This window comes from Colobus angolensis, unplaced genomic scaffold, assembly GCF_000951035.1.
Source record: "Colobus angolensis palliatus isolate OR3802 unplaced genomic scaffold, Cang.pa_1.0 Scaffold308, whole genome shotgun sequence".
NCBI lineage: Eukaryota > Metazoa > Chordata > Mammalia > Primates > Cercopithecidae > Colobus > Colobus angolensis.
Window position 1 is genome coordinate 450,501 of NW_012116355.1, and position 23,083 is coordinate 473,583.

At 42.5% G+C, this 23,083-nt stretch overlaps 1 protein-coding gene across 2 annotated transcripts in view; it reads right to left on the minus strand.

Annotated features, from left to right (window-relative positions):
• The window catches only part of UNC13B (unc-13 homolog B (C. elegans)), a 234,659-nt gene that overhangs the window by 32,322 nt on the left and 179,254 nt on the right, over positions 1-23,083 (minus strand). For both annotated transcript variants that reach the window (XM_011950473.1, XM_011950472.1), the window contains exons 11-12: positions 4,440-4,486; positions 1,059-1,137 (exon numbers count right to left, since the gene is read on the minus strand). In XM_011950473.1, the coding sequence (XP_011805863.1) occupies positions 1,059-1,137; positions 4,440-4,486 (126 nt within the window). The remainder of the gene's footprint in view (positions 1-1,058; positions 1,138-4,439; positions 4,487-23,083) is intronic.

The window sequence follows — 23,083 nt, forward strand, 5'->3', positions numbered from 1 at the left end:
CGAGGTGGCAGGCGCCTGTAGTCCCAGCTACTCGGGAGGCTGAGGCAGGAGAATGGTGTGAACGCAGGAGGCGGAGCTTGCAGTAAGCCAGGATCCGGCCACTACACTCCAGCCTGGGTGACAGAGTGAGACTCCGTCTCAAAAAAAAAAGAAATAATGGAAGGGAAGAAAAATGATGAAGAGAAAATCGCAGATGATACTTTCATTCAGTCAACTAAGGAGGGAGAAACTAGTGGAGCAGGAAATGGGGAAGAGGGAAGAGAAGTGGATAGGAAAAACAATAGATAGAATAGAGAGCAAAAAGGAAAAACAGAAACAGAAAATGGTAATAAGGGAAAAGGGTTCATGTTTAACTGAACCCTTACACCCTATTTCTGGCTTTAGAGCTCTGAGAGAGCCTGGACCTCACTTCACCCCCAACTACCCACAAGGCTACAGAAAATTCCTTGGGCTGTTTGTGCCTCACAAGGTATGACCCAGAATGGGGCTTCTGGTCATCCTGGGAGGATGGGATGGAGGCCCTGGGATCAGCTTTAACTCTTAAGCCTGTTTCAATTCAATTCCACAAATTTTTATCATTGCCTCTCAGCGCCTGACACTAGGTTACAGAGATAGTCTTGAAAGCCTATGTCTTGAGAAGAACTTTTGCTTGACTCCCAAGAAGGCATCAAGCTCCAGTCATGCTCATCCCATACCAAGCTCAATGATCTAGGTCAAGGGCTGGAGGCAGTTTCCATTACAGGTCATCAAAGAAGGCTGTAGAGATACCTGTAAGAGCTAGATGCCTACAGGAAGACACAAAATCCTAACTTTGAGAGCCCAAGCCACAAATATTCCAGATAGGAGCTTGAGCTAATAAATTCAGGACTCTGACTAGGGAGTGAGGTAGAACACAGTCCCTGTGAAGCCATTGCTAAGTCTCAGAAGGCTTTAAATGGTTGATCATCAGACCAATTTGAGTCATTAAATGGACGACTTCCAATCCTGACAGCTTGTCAAGGCCCAATGGGGGATACCCCAAGGCTACTGCCTATGCCTGCACAAGAGTCTTCACTCACCAGATCACTGACAAGTGGCAGTGGCTTCTTTCTGCGTAAATCTGGCATGCTGTCAATGCCATAGAGCCCTCCGGCTGGCCTGAGGAGAGAAGGAAATATATCAGGACCTTCAGTCTTGCTTTGAGTTAACTGGTGTTCAGTATTCCATTCACCTTGCTCTCCCTCTCCCCAGAGGAAGATGAACTGACCTCTATCATGTGCCTTTGAGATGGGAAGGGAAGACAGAAAGTCAGGGAAATAAAGCCATGGAAGAGTGAGCAACAGAATCTGTTCTCACAGTACCCCTCAGTGTCTTTTACAGTTTCAGCTGAGGACTGAGCCTCTTTTATCCCACAGTGATAGTTCAAGGCATTTCGGTTTATTTGAAGGCACTTTTGTGCTCCATAAGGCAAGGTAGTAATTGGCACTCAAGAGGGCTTCTCCCCAAACTCAAGGCAAAGACACTGCTCCTCAAAGATAAGTCTTGCCAAGCCTGTGCTAGAACAGAACCCACAGGGTGGCTCTATGGCAACAGTCTAGGTGAGTAAGACTACCAGATAATGGCACACAGAAGGACACCATCTCCATTCAAGAGTAAAAGAGTCACCAGTTCTGTCTACCTAGGCCTCCTGAAGAAAAGCCTTCTCCATGGAGAAAGGAGCCCTCATAATCAAGTGGAAGCAGGGGAGGTGGTATGGGAGACTTCCAAAAGACCACTTAAGGGAAGAAAAACAAAACAAAACACGATTTAGGAAGGAAACAGCAAAGGGACTCTGTAAGTGTGGCCTAGCCCTATGGACACATCAATAGAGCCTGGGGAAAAATTACAGCTACAGCAGCTGAACATTTCTAAAACTTTTATACCTTTTCTATACTGATTAATTTTATTGTTCTTTTATCACAATATGCAATAAAAACAGAAAATGTACCCAAAAGAAATTACACTGAGATAACCTGGATTTTAACTCCAGTTCTTCTATTAATGTACTATGTCTTCTCCCAGAATTCCTTCTTCACTTTAGGCCTTGGTGATACTTCTATAAAATGAGATGAATGAGCAACAAAAACCTCTCTGGCCTTAATGAAAAGAACTCATATACTTGGTTTTAATGAGAGGAAAGAGGTTGGGAAAGTTGGGTAGCTGGGCTGTATACCACGGCTGGTCTAAAGACAGAAATATTCCAATAGAAAAAGTAGGTACTTGTAGCTATCTAGGCAAAGAATGGAACCACAAATTGGGTCAAGTCCAGAAGTTGAAACAGGCCATTCAATATGCTGATTTCTAATAAACTAGCTCCCTGAACACAGGCAGTGAGCTTTGCTTTTAATGAGATTACCAGACTGAGGGAAGTTCTATACTTAGGACAGCTTCTAAGGACTAAGGTGAAACAAAAGGAAGAAAGACAATAGGGAATTATTTAGAAAACTACTGCATGGCTACATTTAAAAATAGTCTGGATATGTCCCATTGACATGTATGTAGTTTACAATTATTAGAAGAAAAAAAACCTAAAGATCATTGAAGCAACTGGTGCCACAACTTTGTAGCTAATTCCAGAAACTACAATATGTATCTCTTAAGCCAATAAATTTTTTTTAAACATAAACAATCTTTCAATAAAAGGCAGTAGCTCATTCAATGATTCATCCTTGATTAAAAGACAAACTAAAAAAAAAAAAAAACTGATGCTGACAAAACTGCAGAGAAAAGAGAACACTTATACACTGTTGGTAGGAGTGTAAAATTAGTTCAACCATTGTGGAAAGCAGTGTGGCGATTCCTCAAAAAACTAAAACAGAACCACCATTCGACTCAGCAATCCCATTATTGGGTATATGCCAGAAGGAATATAAAGTGTTCTACCATAAAGACAGATGGATGAGTATGTTCACTGCAGCATTATTCACAATAGCAAAGACATGGAATCAAGCTAAATGCCCATCAATGGCAGACTGCATAAAGAAAATATGGTACATATACACCGCAGAATACTATGCAGCCATAAAAAAGAACGAGATCATGTCCTTTGCAGGAACATGGCTGGAGCTGGAGGCCACTATTCTCGGCAAACTAATGCAGGAACAGAAAACCAAACACTGCATGCTCTTTCTTGTAAGTGGGAGCTAAATCATGAGAACACATGGACACAAAGAGGGTGACAACAGACACGGGCCTACTTGAGGGTGAAGGGTAGGAGGAGGGAGAGGAGCAGAAAAAATAACTATTATTATAGTACTTGGGTGATGAAATAATCTGTACAACAAATCCCTGTGACACGAGTTTAACTATATAACAAACGTGCACATGTACCCCTGATCCTAAAACAAAAGTTTAAAAAAAATTTTTTTTTTTTTAAAGACAATAAATTGCAAGGGAAAGGAGCATGTAAAAATGTAGTAGATCATCTACCTGATCTTTCTTCTTCCCTGGCCACAAGAGGAAGCAACTACTGAACATTCTGATGTCAGAAGCCTTTGTAGGAAAAAGGGAAAAGGAAGGTACAGATAAGTAATTGGTGATATTTGTGGGAAGGAGTGGGGAATGGGAAGGTACTTGAACTCTCTTCTCTCTTTAATAACACATCGAGCAGCTTAAAATGACTCTGGTACAATCACATAGGTCTGAAACTCCCAAACAAGAAGCACAGACAGAACATACAGAGCTCAGAAAGGGATGTTACTTATGTCCTGACTACAGTGGAATGGAATAAGTAGATGACTCACAACAGCTGGAAGAGGACCAAGCCTAGGGAGTAACTTAATCAGCCACACCATCAACAATGGAATGGACTGAATGAATAATGTCTAGTATCTGATAGCACAGCAGGGTGACTACAGTCAACAATTTATTGCACATTTTAAAATAACAGAGTATAAGTGGATTGTAACACAAAGAAAGGATAACTGCTTGAAGTGATGGATACCCCATTTACCCTGATGTATTACACATTGTATGCCTGTATGAAAATATCTAATGTAACTCATAAGTAGACACACACACATAGACTACTATGCACCCACGAAAATTAAAAAACAAAAGAAATGAAAAGAACATGTTTCCAAATGCAGATATTTTTCTAATTTCCTCTTTGCTCTACCTAAAGAGTGTATCACCACTATGAAAAGATGGACCAGAAGTTATAGAGGCAAGGATGAGAAGGCCCCAAAGCTCCCTCCCCTGCCCCAGCATAACCATTCTGCAAAGATCCCTCTTCTGCGTCCGAGGAATCCATCAGCAGAGTTCTCTCCTCTGCCTCAGAGAAGCAACCAACCTGTAGTGGAACCTTTTCCTTCCCCAGGATGCAGCTTATGAAGCTCTTTCCCCTGCTTCTCAGGGGAAAAGCTAAAAGCGTCAAGAGATACTGAATACAATCCACAGAAATCTTGCAGGGAATCACTTACCCTTCTGGGAGCCACTGAGGCAGAGAGGGGTCACCATCATCTGGAATCTTTAAAAAGAGATAGGAAACAAGTTAGATCCTGGGAAAGATGGGAGATTGCCTGTAACCCAAGCAGTGAGCAGTAGAATACAAGCCCAGAGCAGTGTAAGTCACATTCACCATGTGGTGACAGCCTATCTGACATCTAAACCAATGTCCTGATCAGCCAGGGCAATAAGCAGGCTGCCGAAATGAGTGGTATACCTGTCTCCTTGGTGAATAGGACACAAGGGAGCTTTGGCTCACTGACGTCCCAGGACTAAAGTCTACTGGAATGGCAGAACTCATATCACTCTTATATGAGCCATTGGTATAGACAGTAGTAAACCAAGCACAGGAGAAGGGCCTATGTAGGCTTCCAGGCCTCACTAAAGCAAAACACCACCTTCATATACAGTCCAGTCTTCTTCCAGCTATGTTCCTAAACTCCCTTAATGTCCCAGAGTCAGACCTGGTCTCTCTGGATTCCTATCTCATTTTGTGGTTGGATTTAGTTTGGGTGCCTTGAACCCCTGACTCACTGACACTGAATATATTCTCTCCATTTAATAAATTCTATATAACAACAGAACCCAGGGTAGACACTTGGATTATCATTCTAGTTAATTCTATAGGCCCTAGAATGAGAAGTCAAAACTTGAGGCACCAAATAATTCAAGGAAGGGAACAGTTCAAAAATCACCTTTTAAAGGTTTCTGTACCAAAAGAAAACAAAATAAACAAAAGCAAATCCTTCAAGCGGCATGCAGAGAGTTCCAAAGCTGCCAGAGTGCTCCAGAGATCCAATAGCACATGCTTTTTTCAGGCTAACAGGTCTGGGGCTTCCTGCCCCTCCTTGTTTTCTTCCACCCCCAACAACTTCCCTGCCTCCTAACTATCCTGGAGCAAATGAGCTCCAGAAGGGAGGCAAAATTAAGGTGCTTAGCTTTGAACAGTGAGCGATGTTTTGGAGAGCTAAAGTGGGGAGAAGTTATAGATAGAATGAGGCAATACAAAGGAGAATAGGGACAGACAGGACAGAGCTAACGGTGATAGAAAAGTGAGGGAGAATTACCTGGGTCAGCAGTAGGCTCACATGAATTTTGGATTTAAGACTCCTCTTAGGTTGTCTATGTTTTAATCAAGCCTATCTCCCTACTGCCCAGAGCCCCCATTCCACCCCATCTGCCTCCTATCCTTTCTATAGGTAGGATGATATTGGTAATGGGAGGGCCAGGTCCAAAAGGCAGCCAGAAGTGGCTGAAGCAAAAGACAATGAGGATAGTATAGAAGAAACAACAGTAGGTGGGAAGTAACAGAAAAACTGCAAGTCTTCTAAGGTTGGTTGCTTATGGAAGGGGTAAGGGTTGAGTGTGGGGGAGCCAATCCCTAAGTCCCCAGATCTTACCAACCGGAACTTATCTTCCATCTGGCAATAGCCACCACACTCAGCAGATTCTTATTTCCTACTTAGAGTGAGATATTTGCCAGAAACCACTGAGCTTAAGGAAACAAAGTCACAAAAAGTCTCTGAGAGCCTGGCTCAGATCATGCACATTTCCTGTGCTCAGAGGGGATAACAATATGTCTGCAAAAGCCTGCACACATAGCACATACAACTTGTGTCTGAAGGTAACACATGGTGAGCATGGATCCTAGGCTTATGGCTTCAGAACACAAGCTTCAGAGTATACAGTGATCTGCAGAAACTCATCTGAGGAGGATTCACAGTGTTTACTATGGCCCAAATCACAGGCAAAGCAAATCCTCATGGTCTTCAAAAGCCAGTGCCTGCAAGCACAGGGCATTAGTATACTATGCATTCATATGGTTTTGGGAAACCACACAATAGGTCTACAGAAGCCTGTGCTCAACTGAGAGGTCAGGAAGCCTGTTCAGAGCACAAGTACCTTCACACTTAGGGCCTCAGGCAAGAGGCATGAAATGCCTGCAGCAAAGCCTGCTCTCAAATACAAAGTACACATGCGTGCTAGGCTCAGCCAAGGTTTTACAGCATATGCCAGAGTTTGCAGCAACAGGTAGAAAATGGACACACACTGAGCAGAGTAGGAGAAAAGGAGGGTAATCAGTGTCTGGGAGAGTCAAACTGGGTATAAGTATAAGCACACACATGCTACACTGAATGCACATCCATGCTGGTACACACACATTCTCACAATGTGCTCCAGGGATATCTGCAGGAGCACACACAAGCAAGGAGCATGCACACAAACTGCTTTTCAGAAAAACAGACTGCATGAGCCAAAGCTCAGAGGCGCAAATCATGCACGCACATGTGCATGTACATACACACACACACACACACACACATACACACACACATACAGTGCTCGGGAAGGAGGGGAGGGAAATAGACAAAAAAGGACCCAAAGGGTCATAGGCACAACCTGAAGGGCTCCTCGCTTTCCTTCTGCAAGGAGAGAAAGAGCAGAAAAAAAGGGCAGAAAGGTTAGTAGATTCAGTCCTATAAGTAAGGAACCCAAAGAAAATGCCAGCTAAACTCCAACGGACATGGAAGAGAGGGAGAGGTCCTCCGGACAACTAGGCAGTTCACAGAGCCCAGCTGACTGGCTTCCAGAATCCTTCCTACCTGTATTTGCTGGCCGAGACTTTTTAGTTTGGAACATCCCTGGAGCTACTTAAATCAAGGGACAAAATCTACCCAGGGGTTCCAGTCATCCTTTTCCCCTTTCCAAAGTAGCCTGCATCAAGGGTCAGGGCTGCCAAGGCTGCAAGACCAGCTTTGTTACCAAGGACCACTCCAACAGGCTATCTAAGCTGGCTGAGCACAGAGTGATTTCCTTCCTCAGAAGCCACATGAGCTTATTCTAGATCTGGTGTAAGACCTCAAACTCCAAAGGCCCTGGTGGCTGAGCCTTTTCCATTTTGCAATGCAGGCTTGGCCACGCATTCACCCAGTGAGCTTTGGCCTGTTTCTCAGACCCAAAATTAAGTTGGGCCAGGGTAGGGCCTAGAGTTAAGTCCAGGACCAGGATGCTGAATGGCTACAGGCCTGGGGGCATTGACTGGCTGCTTTCCTAATAGAAATCACAGTGATCTAGATGATAAAACCATGACTGCAATCCCAAATCTGATTATTTATCAAACCCAGGACAATACTCTAAAGGAAACTGACATTTCCAGAAGGGTCCAATAAAGCCATAACAGGATAAAAATAAAGATTACTCCTTTTCTATTCATCAGAGTCTACACTGCCTTCTAGGCCATACATGGATAGGCCAACAGGCTTCTTTCTGTAAGGAAAGTCCACCCACCTTGGTCCATTAGTGCCCCACCACATTCTTTTCTCTTTTAAAGGCCCATTGATATTACATCACAAGTAGAGGGAAGAATTCAAGAATCGAATTCACAGGTTCCCAATTTTTCAAGCTATTTCTGCCTACTTAATGGGTCACCTGTCCTGGACTAGCTGACCAGGAATCCTCCAAAACAGTACAGCTCCAGGAAGGTGGGAAAGATGAGAAAGACACTTCCTGGAATGGGGAAATATCTCTTCCATATCTACATCCCAACCCCCCAGGATAATGTGTTCCCTTTGAGTAAGAAAATTAGGCAATCCTTTAACTGACCCCATGACTCAAAATGGAAATGTACTCTCCCCCTCCACTATCTTAAATACATTCCACAACCATGTCAAAGTTGATTGTGTCCTTCTGTTCCCCACAGATCTCCCCATAATGCCTAAAGACTAAAATCCAATCAATCCATTGACAGAATTATCAAGGCTCTCCATGATCTGACCCAAATCCCCAAATTCCTCTCCTCTGCCTCTTTCCTGACCCCATATACATTCCTAGAATCTAACTGTCTTGTTTCACAAAGAAGTCACATACTCAAAACCCCACATATTTATTTACTCATTCTGTTCCATTACCCTGAAATAGCATCTCACACCTCCTTTCTATAGAGGAAAATTTAACTCTTCCTCCAAAGCACAGTTCTGGGAAGCCTTCTCTGATGCCCACGCAAGCAAGAGTTAATAAGGCCATCCTAGTGCACCTAAGTTACATTCATCCTTCTCATGGTATTTAACATATAATGCCTTGACAAGTCCCACTATTGTACAGATGAGAACCAGAGCAAATAGATGCAGATTTTTAACTTCAACTGGGCCCTCTGTGTCACTTGATAAGTTTCTCCATTCCATTAGTCAGGTCCTTCTTCCTCTTCTCAAAGGAGTTATACCTAACCTTCAGATACCTACTTTATCACAACACATTAACCACTGTTTAGTGTGTATCACCTAGATATCGCATGCTTAGCTCAAATTCAACATATCCAAACACTAAACTTGTATCTTCCATCTCTAAACTTCTCCTCCTGTCCCCAGCCAGACAATGGATCTCTCCCTCTCTGCACTCTGTCCCTATCCAATCACTCAGCTCTGTACCTTCCATCTCCTAAATATCTCTGGCATCCACTCCTGCCTTTCCATTTCACACTGCCATTATCATCTTCTCTTAACTGGACTATAACAGGAGACTCCAAGCTGACCTCTCTGCCACTAGACTTGTGCTCCTCTCCAATCCATACTCCACATTTCCCATTTCAAAATTCTGATCGCATTTTTTTCTTTGCTTAACTGCATCAGTTCTCCCCGTTGCTTACTGTAGCACATAAAGTGCTTCAAGATTTGTACTTTCCCTACAGTTCTAGCTTACTTTCCTTCCACTCCTCATGTGTCCTGTATTCAAGTCTTACTGAACACTGTCTATCACATCTGAGACTTTTCACACCTCCCTCCCACACTCAGCCTACTGGGTGGACTCAGGCATATTCCTTAAGACTTAGTTCAAATACTAATGACTCTGTGAAATTTCTTTATCTGCTTTCCTTCCCAAGGTAGGATTAGGTGCCTCTCCACTAGCTGCCCCGGTCTCCACCATTCTATGTCCATACTTCTAAGACAGTATGTCGTTGATACTGTTTTGTAGTATCGTATATTGTAGATGTCTGTATAAACATCTTCCTTTATACTATTTCTCACTTTATACTACTTCTTCAGGAAAAAAAGGATTATATATTATTTCGCCTTTGTAGCCTGAGGGCTTAGCACATCGCCTATCATTTGTATGTAGTAAAAGAAAACTATAACTTTCAGTATTTAAAAACAACAGCTATTCTAAGAAGTGTCACCTGCCCAACCAGAGAAGGTATAAGTCTCTTAACCAGTAGCCAGTACCATTTCCAGACCCTGAGGAACTGCTATACAGGCTCTTCAGTTTGCCCCACCCATTGGACAAACATTAAAAAACAATTATTTTCTTGTTGAGAATAAAACTTTCTGTGCTTCCTAACTCCCTAAAATGTCTTAGGATTTTTCTACTTAGATTTGTTTGCAGGTTAAGTTATAAATGTCTACAAAACAACTGCTTTGCAGGAAAACCCCTGACCCCCTAAGAATGATCTCTCTCACTCTTTCAGATGGTCCATTTTATAAGGAAGTGACATTCCTCCTCCCCAGCCCTCCCCTCAGTGTACCCAATAATACAATCTTAACTCCATTATTGAGAGTCAAAAGACTTGAGATGCTCAACTTATTTGAGCCTACATTTCCTTACCTATAAAAAGATAGGTATAAGAACAACTACCTCTCAGGGTTATTGCAAGGATTCATTTCTTAAGAACCTATTATACTAAGGGCTGGTCATGGTGGCTCATGCCTATAATCCCAACACTTTGGGAGACTAAGGCAGGAGGAAGGATAACTTGAGGCCAGGAGTTCAAGAACAACCTGGGTAACAGTGAGACCTCATCTCTACAAAACATGAAAAAATCAGCTGGGTGTGGTGGCATATGCCTATAGTGGTGGCATGTGCCTGCATGTGCAGTGCAGCTACTTGAGACTGGGTTGGGAGGATCCATTGAGCCCAGGAGATCAAGGCTGCAGTGAGCTCTGATCACTCCACTGCACTCCATCCAGGGTGACAGACTGAGATTCTGTCTTTAAAAAAAAAATTCAACTAAAAAAATTTTAAAAGAACCTAATGTGCACACTAGGCACTGTCCTCAGTCAGTGCTGGTGATGTGGCAATAAATGAGACAAACTCCCTGATCCTGAGAGGCTTTTATTCTTGTAAGAGGAGCAGATAACAAACAATGTTGAAGATGATGATAGTAGCTGATACTAATCAAACACTTATTTTGTATTTGGCATTTTATTTGGGTAAGCTCATTTATTTCTCACAACTCCACACTGGGTAAATACCATTATTACCTCCACTTCTTTGATAATTAAATTGAAGATCAGAGAGGTTAAGAAAGATGCCAGCAAGTGGGAAAGCCAAAATTCATAACAGGCCTTCTTGTTCCAGGGTCTGCTTTCCATAAGAAATAACAATATACTATGTCACATGTGATAGGAACTCTGCTGAAAAGTTCAGATAAGGGAAAAAGATAATGCCCCCTGACGATGGAGGTAGAGTTGTTATTAAAAATCTAAAAACAGGTTGTTAGGGTGGCCTCACTGACAGGTGGTATCAAAGCAGACACTTGAAAGAAATTAGTAAAGACATCATTTGGAGTTCTGGGAAAAAGTATTTTCAGAAGAACATATAGCAAATGCAATGCCTGAGGTGAGAGCATAATTGGTGTGGAGAAACAGCAAGTTTGCAATAAAGTACCAGTTCAAATAGGGCTCTACAGACCTTTGTATGAATGCTGGTGTCTATTCTGAGTGAGACAGGAAATCATTGAGCAGAGAAGTGATATAACCTGACTCATGCTCTATGAGGATTACTCTGATTGTTTTGAGAACAGACTGTAGAGGAACAAGATTCTAGAAGCAGGGAGACTAGTGAGACCATTGCAGTAATCTAGATGAGAGAAAATGGTGGCTTAAACAAAGATGACAGTCGTGGAGGTAGAAATAGTGGCAAGATTCAAGATATTTTTTAAAGGTGGAGGAAGTGGAATTTACTAATGGACTGAATTACAGGCGTGAGAGAAAAGGGGGAGTCAAGAATGACTCTATGGATTGGGCCTGAGTAGCTGCAAGAATAAAGATGCCACTGATGGGTAAGAAAGACAATAGGAAAGGCAGGTTTGGCAGAGGCTTGGGAAGAAGGATCAGGAGTTTGGTTTTGGATATGTCAAATGAGATGCCTTTTTACATCCATATGGAGGTGTTAGATGGATTTGGAGTCTGGTGTTCATGGAAGATGTCTGGGCTGGAGATGTAAACCTGGGAATGCTTATGAAACTCACGGGATTGAAAGATTATCATCTAGGAAGTAAGTATAGGAAGTCAAGATTGGATCCTAGGATGCTACAAGGTTGGGGAGAGGAAGAGCAAAGATAACTAAGAAGGAATGGCCAGTAATGTTGGGGGAAAGGGGGAAACCAAGACAGAGAGGTGTTCTGGAAGCCAAATGAAGAAAGTGTTTCAAAAAGAAGAAATTGAGCACAAAGACAGACTGAATATCAATAGAATAAAATTGAGTCCAGACATAAACTCTTACATTTATAGTCATTGATTTTTGACAAGAGTGCTAAGAGTATTCAATGAAAAAAGAGTAATCTTTTCAACAAATCATTCTGGGACAACTAGATATCCATATGCACAAGAATAAAGCATATGAATAAAGCACAAGAATAAAGCATACTCCTACCTGATACTATGCACAAAAATTAACTCAAAACTGGCTGGGTGCGGTGGCTCAAGCCTGTAATCCCAGAACTTTGGGAAGCCAAGGCGGGAAGGTCACTTCAGATCTCAGGAGTTCGAGACCAGCCTGGCCAACATGGTGAAACCTCCTCTCTACTAAAAATAAAAAAAATTAACCAGGCTTGGTGGTGGATGCCTGTAATCCCAGCTACTCTACTCAGGAGGCTGAGGCAGAAGAATTGTTCCAACTCAGGAGGTAGAGGTTGCTGTGAGCCAAGATCACGCCACTGCATTCCAGCCTGGGCGACAGAGCGAAACTCCGTCTCAAAAAAAAACAAAGCAAAACTCTTAAAAAAAAACATAGAAGCAAATCTTTCAGACTTCAGATTAACCAATGATATCTCAGCTATGACACCAAGAGCACAATCAAAACAAGAAAAACATGGATAAATTGCACTTCATCAAAATTTAAAACTTTTGTGCTCTACTTCATACTCATTACAATGGCTATTACTTAAAAAAAAAAAAAAAAAAAAACAGAAAATAACAAGTGTTGAAGAAAATGTAGGAAATTGGAAGGAACCCTTGTGCCCTGATGGTGGGAATATAAAACAGTGCAGCCACTATGGAAAATGGTATGGGGATTCTTCAAAAAATTAGAATTACCATATAATTCGATCAATTCACTTTGGGGTACATAGCCAAAAGATAACAAAGCAGGGACTCAAAAAGATATTTGTACACCCCTGTTTAGAACAGCATTGTTTACAACAGCCAAAAGGTGGAGCAATGTGTGTCCCAATGAGTGAACAAATAAAATGTGATATATGTGTACAATGGGATACAATGCAGCCTTAAAAAGGAGTGAAATTCTGACACATTACAACATGGATGAACCTTGAGGACATTATGCTAAGTGGAATAAGCCAGTCAAAAAAGGACAAATGTTATTTGATTCCACTTACATGAGGTACTTAGAGTAATCAAATTCATAGAGACAGAAAGTAGAGTGGCAGTTACCAGGGACTGGGGTGAGATGGGGTGAGGAGTTATTATTTAATAGGTACAGAGTTTCAGCTTTGCAAGATGAGAAGCATTCTGGAGATGAACAGTAGTGATGGTTGCAGAACAATATGAAAGTACTTGATGTTATGGAACTATACATTTTTAAATGGTTAAAATGTTTCACATAACATTCAGAAAAAAATATGGTTTAAATAATAAATTTTATGTTATGTATATTTTAGCACAAAAAATTGTTTTTTGATTTTTAGTAAAGACAAGGTCTCACTATGTTGGCCAGGCTGGCCTCAAATTTCTGAGCTCAAGTGATCCTCTCGCTTTGGCCTCCCAAAGTGCTGGGATTACAGACCTGAGCCACCAGAACTGGCCAACAGGATTTTTGAAAAAACAAAACAATAAAAAAATGTATGCTTCAAAGGACACTGTTAAGAAAGTGAAAAGACAACCCACAGAATGAGAAAAAATATTTACAAATAATATATCTGATAAGGGACTTATATCCAGAATATATAAATAATTATTACAGCTCACAAACAAAAGGAAAGAAAACTCAATTTAAAAGTGGGCAAAGGCTTAAATAGACATTACTCCAAAGAAGACAGAAAAATGGCCAATGAGCACATGAAAAGATGTTCAACATCATTAGTCACTAGAGAAACACAAATCAAAACCACAATGAGATACCACTTCATATGCATCCACTAGGATGGCTATAATAAAAAAGATAATAACAAGTGTTGCCAAAGATGTAGAGAAATTAGAACCTTCATCTGTTACGGGTGGGAATGTAAATAGTACAGTACTTTGAAAAACAGTCTGGCAGTTCCTCAAATGGTAAACAGAATTACCATATGACCCAGCAATTTTACTTCTAGGTAAATACCCAAGAGAACTGAAAATATAGTTCCATAGAAAAACTTGTATACAAATGTTCATAGCAGCATTATTCATAATAGGCAAGAAGTGGTAGCAATAACTCAAATGTCCACAAACTGATGGATTAAAAAAAAATCCATCGGCCAGGCGCAGTGGCTCAAGCCTGTAATCCCAGCACTCTGGGAGGCCGAGACGGGCAGATCATGAGGTCAGGAGATCGAGACCATCCTGGCTAACACGGTGAAACCCCCGTCTCTACTAAAAAATACAAAAAACTAGCCAGGCGAGGTGGCGGGCACCTGTAGTCCCAGCTACTCGGGAGGCTGAGGCAGGAGAATGGCGTGAACCCGGGAGGCCGAGCTTGCAGTGAGTGGAGATCAGGCCACTGCAATCCAGCCTGGGCGACAGAGTGAGACTCCGTCTCAAAAAAAAAAAAATCCATCAATAAATATTGTTCAGCCAGAAAAAGAAATGAAGTACTGACACATGCTACAACATCCTTAAAAACATTATGCCAGACTCAAAAGGGCACATATTTTATAAATCCATTTATATGAAATATCCATAATAGGTAAATTCATAGAAACAGGAAGTAAATTAATGGTTGCCAGAGGCTGGGGGGCAAAGAGAATTGGCGAGTGACTGCCAATGGGTAAGAGGTTTCTTATGGGGTGATGGAAATGTTGTGAAATTAGATAGTGGTGATGTCTGCATAACTGTGAATAAAGTAAAAAACATTCGATTCTATACTTTTAAGTGACTTTAAGGTGAATTTTATGGCACATGTATTATAACTCAATAAAGCTGTTATAATAAAAAGAGGGAAGTGATTATCAACTGTGTCAAATTGTTGACTGATAAAAAGAAGACTGAAAATGAACCATTACTTTGGCAATATGATGGACATCTAATGGCCCTGACCAAAGCTATTTTGGTGGAGTGACAGGAATAAAAGAATTGAATTTTATACAATATACCTGAGAGTACTTAAAACAGTACCTGGCACATACCAAGAAAAAAAAGATGAAAACTAACTCAAATTAATCATAAGCTACAACTAGTAAGTTTAGGCCCTAAAAGATCTCAGGCAGAACCATAAAGAAAGCAGAGTTTTCAAATGCTTCGTTATGCTGGTAGTCTCTGTGATACTGAATCGGTTTACTAGGTTAAGGGACTGCTCCAATGAAGTCTATTTGGTGAGAGTCTGGCCTGTGTGTTTGTCCTGCTCTATGCATAGGAGTGCTGGAGCACCCTGTCCATGATTCTTTCTGCAGCCCTCAGGCCAGACAGAGTCTTGGATAGGACCCAGAACTGTGGCTTGCTTTCTTATTGGTGCTTTAGAAAACCTTCTATTCATCACGACTGCTGCTACTACCACCTGCCTACCAGGGCGCCACAAGTTTCTGCACTGCCTAGAAGGATGCAGCCCAGAAAGGAAACTCTGCAAGCTGAAGAGTCAGACACAAGTGTCCTCGTCATTGGTGCTCATGCTAACATCAACTCCACCAATATTTAAAGAGTTTGTAAGAAGTATTGCTTTGATATTTGTTGTTTCTATTGTTGCTGTACTGAAATAATTTCTCAGTGCCTGGGAAGAAGAAAAAGAGACTGCAAAGTTATGAAGAGAGAGAAATCCCTTACAGCTGAGGAACTACTGCCTCAGAAAGCTTCCTGGAAGAGGTGATATATGTTGAAGAATAGGTAAATTCTGCTAGGTTGAAATGGCAAACAGCATTTTATGTTAGAAGGAAGCATGTATATATGAATATGCTAAGAACAGAAAGTGCAAGGCAAATTTGTATGACAGCAAATCTTCCTTTTGAAAAACTTATGGTGGGACAAAGGGAGATAAGCCTGGAAATACAAACTAGAGACGAATTGCAGTGACCCTGGATGCAAAGTGAAGGAATTTAGACTCTTTTTGATAAGTTCTAAGAAGGAGCTCTAGGGAAATTTGAAAAGAGAATGACATAATTTTCATTTTTAAATGTAACTTTATGGCTTAGTATTATATTCATATGATTCAAATTCTAAAAATTAAAAGAAGGCACACAGAGAAAAATCTCCCTCCCATCCCATTAGTTCACCTAATACATTTCCCCATGGGCAACAATGTACCTGTTTCTTACATATCTTTCATTAGATATTCTATACACATACAAGCAGACATTATAAGTATGTGTATTGTATTTTTCCCTCTTTTTATACAAATGAAAGCATCTTATACATACTGCTCTGCACTTTGTTTTTTTTTTTTTGTATGTCAATATATCTTAGATAACTATCCATTTCAGGAGAGCTACCTCATTCTTTTTATAGCTACACAGTACTATATCCCATTGTTTGGACATGTCAATAATTTATTTAACCAGTATTTCCTAATGAATGTTTAGGTTATTTTTAATTTTTGCTATTAAAAGCAATGCTTCAAAAATAGCCTTGTACATATGTCACTTCCACATGTGAAAATATGTCTGCAGGATACATTCCTATAAATGGTGTTGAGGACTTAAAGGGTATATATATTTGTAATTTTGATAAATTTTGCCAATTGCCTTCCTTAGAGATTATGCCAATTTATACTCCCATCCCACCAGCAATGTACAAGTGCATATTCCCTCACACCTTTGCCAATACAATATGCCTCATAATTTAGATGTTGCCTTAGGAAGATTAATCAGGTTACATGCATAAGAGGACAACCCCATTTAAATTTACAACTGGATGAATATAGCATATGCTCTTTGGATAAATTTAATTTTGATTGGGAGGAGTAATTTTAAAGCTACATATCTCCATACTGCCTAGAAAAATGTTCTCTTACTTCTTGTAGTCAAAAAACATTCCATTTGCCAGCTCTCAGGTGAACAGCTTTTAGGGGGAGATGGAAGAAAGGGAGTAAGACTGGTGGAGGGCAATGCTGGGCTCTAGGGCTAGGTCAGCACTATAAGTAGCTCCTGGATGCCCCAAATCAGAAATAAGGTTCTGTGTCAGCAAGTCAGGTACTAGGAAGAGACAGGATGGGGTAGGGGAAATTCCCACAGAGGCCTGTGAGAGAAGCCTCATTAGCTACCGGGGAAATGGCAATCTTATCTCAGCAAAAAACCCATGGAGAAGAATTTTTAAATGCAACACAGGATTCTTTCTCAGCCATCCTAGTGCCTGTGAGCAAGTATGTCTCATCCCCAACTTCTGCCTCTCACTCCCACCCCTTCTTTACATCTGATATCCTAAAAGCTCTGCAGCTGCAAACTACTTCCGCTCCAGACGCTCCTCCCTCTTTTGAACAGGTATAGCAACCCAACAAGAGATTGGAAGCTCCCTAAGGACAGCTTCCTCTTGCTTGAGAACCCTCTTTCACTCCAATTCCCACAGGATTAGCTTAAGCTCTCTACTTGAGTAATTTAGCCTGATTCAAGCTATGGACATCAATCAACACCTTATTAAACTTGCCACCACACCAGGTCTCATGCTGGCCAGATGGAGGCCATACTTTAGCCAGCTGGGACCCTGTTAAATAGGGACTCAGAATACCTGAGTGCATGTCTTCTACTGAGAGACGGTTTGCCTTCTGTACTAGCTCGTGCAAAAGATTTTTCTGCCTTAGTCTTTTCTCTCTTAGAACATTCTTAAAATTGTTGATGCACTTGTTGAGATAAACAGTCTCTGTACACACTTGCTCTAGGCTCAGTCTGCCCTGTTTGGGAGATTCAGGCCTGGAACAAGTCTCACTTCCCAGACATGGAGCCAGAGCAAAACTTGGCAATGAGTTATTAGAAGCAAGAGAGAAGTTGCTTGGATCCTGAGGGGTTTGCTCTCCCTGTGTGGAGATGCCAACTCCACCAGAGACCACACTGAGCAAGCTTTCACTCCCCTGACTCCCAGGACTCTCCAGCGAGCAATCCTGGGCACCCCCTGAACTCACTGTCCCAAGAAGTCGATCACTGTTCTCTGACTGGGAACCACTCTCATTGCTTTCCAGGTCCTCAGGACTGATGGACCCACTGTTCTCCAGCTTCTGAAACACACCCTGCAGAGCAGAACGAAAGTGGTGAATTGCTCGGCCCAGTTTACTTGTATAAAACTTGATTTCCACATCCTCATCCTCCTGAGAGCCACCCAGAACACAAGAGGACTTGTCAAAGACATCCTTAAGGACGTGAGCAGCACACTCCTCCTCTTCATTCAGGTCAATATGAATCATGTCACTGAAAGTCTCAGGCCCTATGATAATTTCCTCCATCATGCTGTCGCAGCTCAGAGCTGCAAGCCTTCTGGACTTGTCTGCCAAAAGGTCTTCTAGTTCCTTTGAGCTCAGAATATTGAGCCCAGCTTCACAGCCCAGGAGCTTGTCCTCCGTGTTTATTCTCTCTGTCTTCAGCAACCCAGACAGTGACAGGCAGCTGCTGGCCTCACTTTTATCGTGGCAGTCATTTTCTGGTTTTCCTACTTTATATGCTTCACCTTTGTGGCTGTACTGTTTGAAAAACTGCAACTTCCCAGAATCCTCCTCTTTTGAGATTAATACTACGGCAGGTTCCTCAAATTGATGGGGGGTAGACAGAGAAGGCTTTTTCTCTGACAGTTCATCACAGCTGCCACTGATAACTTGAGATGTTCTTGATGTTCCTTTTATTTCATCCCCTAGCTTGGGCACATCACTTTCCTTTGATAAATTGTTCTGGAGCAGAAAGCAAGGGCCTTGCTGCTCAGGGGCCTGGTGCTCTCTATGTTGATCCTGGGCCTTCATCTGATATGTTCCTGTTATGGGTCCCCTGTCCCCTGTTTCCATCTGAAGAACTGGTTCATCCTGGTTTAAAGAAGTCCGACTATAATCCTGATGTTGTTGTTGAAAAAATGATATAGACTCCTTTTGGGGATTCTTATAAGCCTGTGGGCAGCTTGGTTCTTCTCTGGTGGCAATTCGGACTCCCATATTCTGCAAGAGGATGGATTTCTGCAAGATGAAGTCTCTATGCTCTAGATGGGCAAGCTTCACAACAGTGGGTCTAGGGGAAGGGGATGTGCCTGCCCTGTAAGCCTTTTTAATGTACCTGTTGCACTGCATGCCATTAACGCAAAGGTGCTTGGCTAGAAAGCTTTCCACCAGTTCCATAGTATTTTCTCCATCTTGTTCAGGAAGGCCATACAAATATAGAACGGCTTCCTCACTGGGTCCATCCACATGGGGTTCCTGGGCCTTTTCCCCCTCACACACCTTGGCCAGGGAACAGCTGCTCACCTGTAAGCCTTCTATTTCACTCAGTACTGAGTCTACACAGCTAGAGACTTCATCCACGGAGCCCCGGACTTGGCTCAAGTGCTGCCGCAGCTCAGCAATCTCAGTCTGGAGACGGCTGATGCCTTGCAGCTCTCTGATGATGTATTCTACTACATCCCCCAAAGGTTCCCGCTGTTCACGGCTACAGCCTTGGCCATGGCCTCTGGACAAAAGGGTCTTGGCTTGGTTCCCCTCTGGGAGCTCATGACAGCTTGTGGTTATGCTGACAGATGAGGGATCCTGAGAACCAGACCCTGAAACATAGGCAGTGGAGCCCAGAGAACGCTGGCTGTTGTTCTGCTGCCCAAAGCTGCAAAGCTGGGCCAGGTCCCCATCTCTATCTCCACCAATGGCTAAGGCTGCTGACCCACAGCATGGGGGCAGGGAGTTGTCCTCTGGTAAGGATCCAGCAGGGCCAGAGGATTTGCTCTTGGTGCTACACATGGTCTCTGTCTTAGCCTTATCTGGGGAAAGCCTGGAGGAGGGTTCCAAGGTAACCATGATTTCTTCCTCTGACTCTTGCAACAATCGCTTCATTTTCTCCCTCAGGGTCTGAGGGGTTCTCTGCTTCTTCCTCTTATTTCTGGTCAGGATGCTTAATAGAGATTACCTTGGAAGGCAACAGCCTGTCCTGCTCTTTTCAGTTTGTTTCTAGCAATTATTGCTGGCTGATGCTTTGGGTTTAGCCCACAGTGCTGCCTGGAATGGCCCCATGCGTGGCCTCCAAACCTGGCACATGCCCCTGGATCCTGGCTTGATTTATCCTGTAGCTAGTGAAAAAGGAAAATAGTGCACTCAGGTCAGAAAGTAGCAGGATGATTTTAGTTTGAATCAAGTTGTCAAGCAGGAATAAAAACATTATCTTCTAAGATTATAGGAATCAACCCCGACCTGCCTCCTAACCCCAGCCTTAAAGGCTATGGGCAGTCAGTTCTTTCTCATTAGCTTCCCATTAGAGTATCAGTGTAAAATTAAAATAAAGTCCTTGTGTTCTAGGCAAGTACCCAAAGTCAACAGTATTGAGACAAGCTGCTGGGAGGTAGATGAGGTAAGGTCAATGAGTAACTCCTTATTTGAACTTTCACAAAATTCAGTACTAGGAGTCTGGCTCAGAAATAAACAAACAAATGCTTAACCACCAAGGCTCGAACCACATACATAGTAAAAGACAAGACAAGGAATGTTTCTTTCTTTCTTTTCTAGTTTGTTGTTCTGGTGAAGACTCCACTTACTCAAAAGTTGACCTCTGCCTGTGCTTATAGCACAAAGTATTTTCCCTTTGTTGAGTGATGGCAACCATTAACTTGGAGAAAGGACTATGGCAAGTATTTTAAACTTAGCGGGAAAAATATTTCTTTACCTAACTCTAGAATAAAGTGGCACAGTATGCACACACTGTCCAGATATAGGTGGCATTTAGCATGTTTAAATCTAGAGAGGCAGGTAGCCAAAGACACAGGTATCATGAACTCACAACGGGGGATGAAGGAGGTTTAGGCTTAGCTTGGTGCTCCTGAGCTCCACTTAATACTCTCTAAGGGCTTGCTGCAGCTAATGAATATCTGGGTTTGGCTTTCCTGGCCCGCAGAGGATCTTTCAGAGCACCACAATAAGTGATTGTCCAGCACACTGTCCACTGCTCAAGTATTAATAACAAAGGGTTGCTCTACCCCTCTGCCTGGCCTAGAGAGAATATCACATGGGGGAGGGTTACCTCACAGAGGGCTCCAGGGTGCTTTACTCTTCTCCAATAAGGTAAAGACAGACTTGCCACCAGTCTAGTCCCTATACCCTAAGCTATTGGTGACTGCATTACAGAGGCAGAGATGATGATTACCTCATGTGGAGTGAGAATACATTCCCTTTTTACCGAGAATGTGGAGAGTGGATGGAAGCAGTAGAGTGGAAAGTACAAGGGGGAAAGCAGAGATCCAGGAGGCACATGGGACAACCAACACTCCAGTCCTGCTAGGTCTCCTGGAAGGGGTAAGACGGATTGGTGGGAGACATGCTACTCTTCATGTTCTTTGACCAGGGATGCTTTCCCCATTTTCTAGATTTGATGGAGATTTCTAAATCTTCTAAACTCCGCCTCCTTTTATTTTCCCAGTATTGAAGTTAACCCTAAAAGTGGGAAAATGCCTTAAAGAACACAGGCAGACTGCTCTCATGGCAACCCATTTTCAGGAAAGGCCACCACCTACATCTTGTCTGTGGGCCTGGAATTTAAAAGCACTGTGCTTCCCCAGACTAGGAGGAACCAGAAGGACGAGTCAGAAGACTTGAGATAAAGATGAAGCTGATTCTTTTTACTAGAAATAACTAGGCCAAGAACCAAGAGACAAAAACTGCATGTATTCCCATTGCACATCTCTCCTCTTCTTTCCAGCTTATCTAACAACTCTAATTCATTGAGGAATTCTTCATCTAAGAACCCTATCCATCATGTGAGGCATTACTGCTTCATCTCAAGGTCTCATGGGGCCAGGACCAGCCACGCCCCTAATATGGCCAACTGAGTCTAGCCTGCAAAGATGCACTACGTGCAAAACCAGAATTTCTGGGTCTTGGGCTTGGTGCCCAGCTGCCAAGGTAGACCATGCTCCCAAGTCTAGCAGATGTCAAATTCTTCCTTCTCTCTTTCCACAAGGACAAAACCTGAATTTCCAAAGATAATCTTTTTTTTTTTTTCTCTCCCCAACCGTGTAGGGATTGGGTATCCCTGATTTGCTCTTGGTATTAGCCCTGAACAATGTTCCTGGCTCTACAAGGGCTGGAGCTGCCAAATGGCCTTTTAAGTTTGTCTTTAAAAAAGAAGTACTGCGGCCAGGCGCAGTGGCTCGTGCCTGTAATCTCAGCACTTTGGGAGGCCAAGGCAGGCAGATCACAAGGTCAGGAGTTTGAGACCAGCCTGGCCAATATGGTGAAACCCCCTCTCTACTAAAAATACAAAAACTAGGTGGGTGTGGTGGTGGGCGCCTGTAATCCCAGCTATTCAGGAGGCTGAGGCAGGAGAATTGCTTGAACCCAGGAGGCAGAGGTTGCAGTGAGCCAAGATTGCACCGCTGCACTCCAGCCTGGGCAACAGAGCAAGACTCTGTCTCAAAAAAAAAAATTAGAATTGTTTAGTAAGCTTAGTAAACCAAGATGGAAGCTCTGTATACAACTACATGAAGCCACGAGCAAGTGCTACTGGACTGACAATCAAGAGACTTAAGTTTGGGTCTTGTTCCACCAGTGACCTTGGATTAAACACTTGACCTCTTTGTGAATTAGTTTCCTCATCTGTAAAATGGGGAAGATAATTACAGGAATGTTATTATATAAAGCTAAAATGCGAGATCCGTACTTAGTAGACTGTAAAGCACTGTCCTGTTGTTATTGCTACTGATGTGGCAAGTATCTGAGTCAACAAAGTAAGGAAACCCATATCTAAAGCAAGCATCCAACCACCTAAATGGCACAATTTGAGTGAGCCATGACTTTTACTTCTGCCCCAGACTCCTGCCTTTCCCAGTTCCTTCTAATGGTGTGCAGCAGTGCCTGGAATCCTACGAGGAGAGTGTCACCCTTAAAGTTAGTCCTGTTTTCTCCTACAAGTTTTCTTTTTAAGTTAAGGAGAAGGAGGAGTAAATCATTCAGTTCCCAACACCCCATTCAAGTGTCAGGAGGCTGGCCATCTCTCAGACACCCTGAAAGCATGAGGAAGGGACAAACGGCTATAGGAGCCAAGCTTTATCTTTCCAATGGTGGTGAGGCCCAGAATTCATTGCCGGGTCTTCTAAGGCCAGCCTCACTT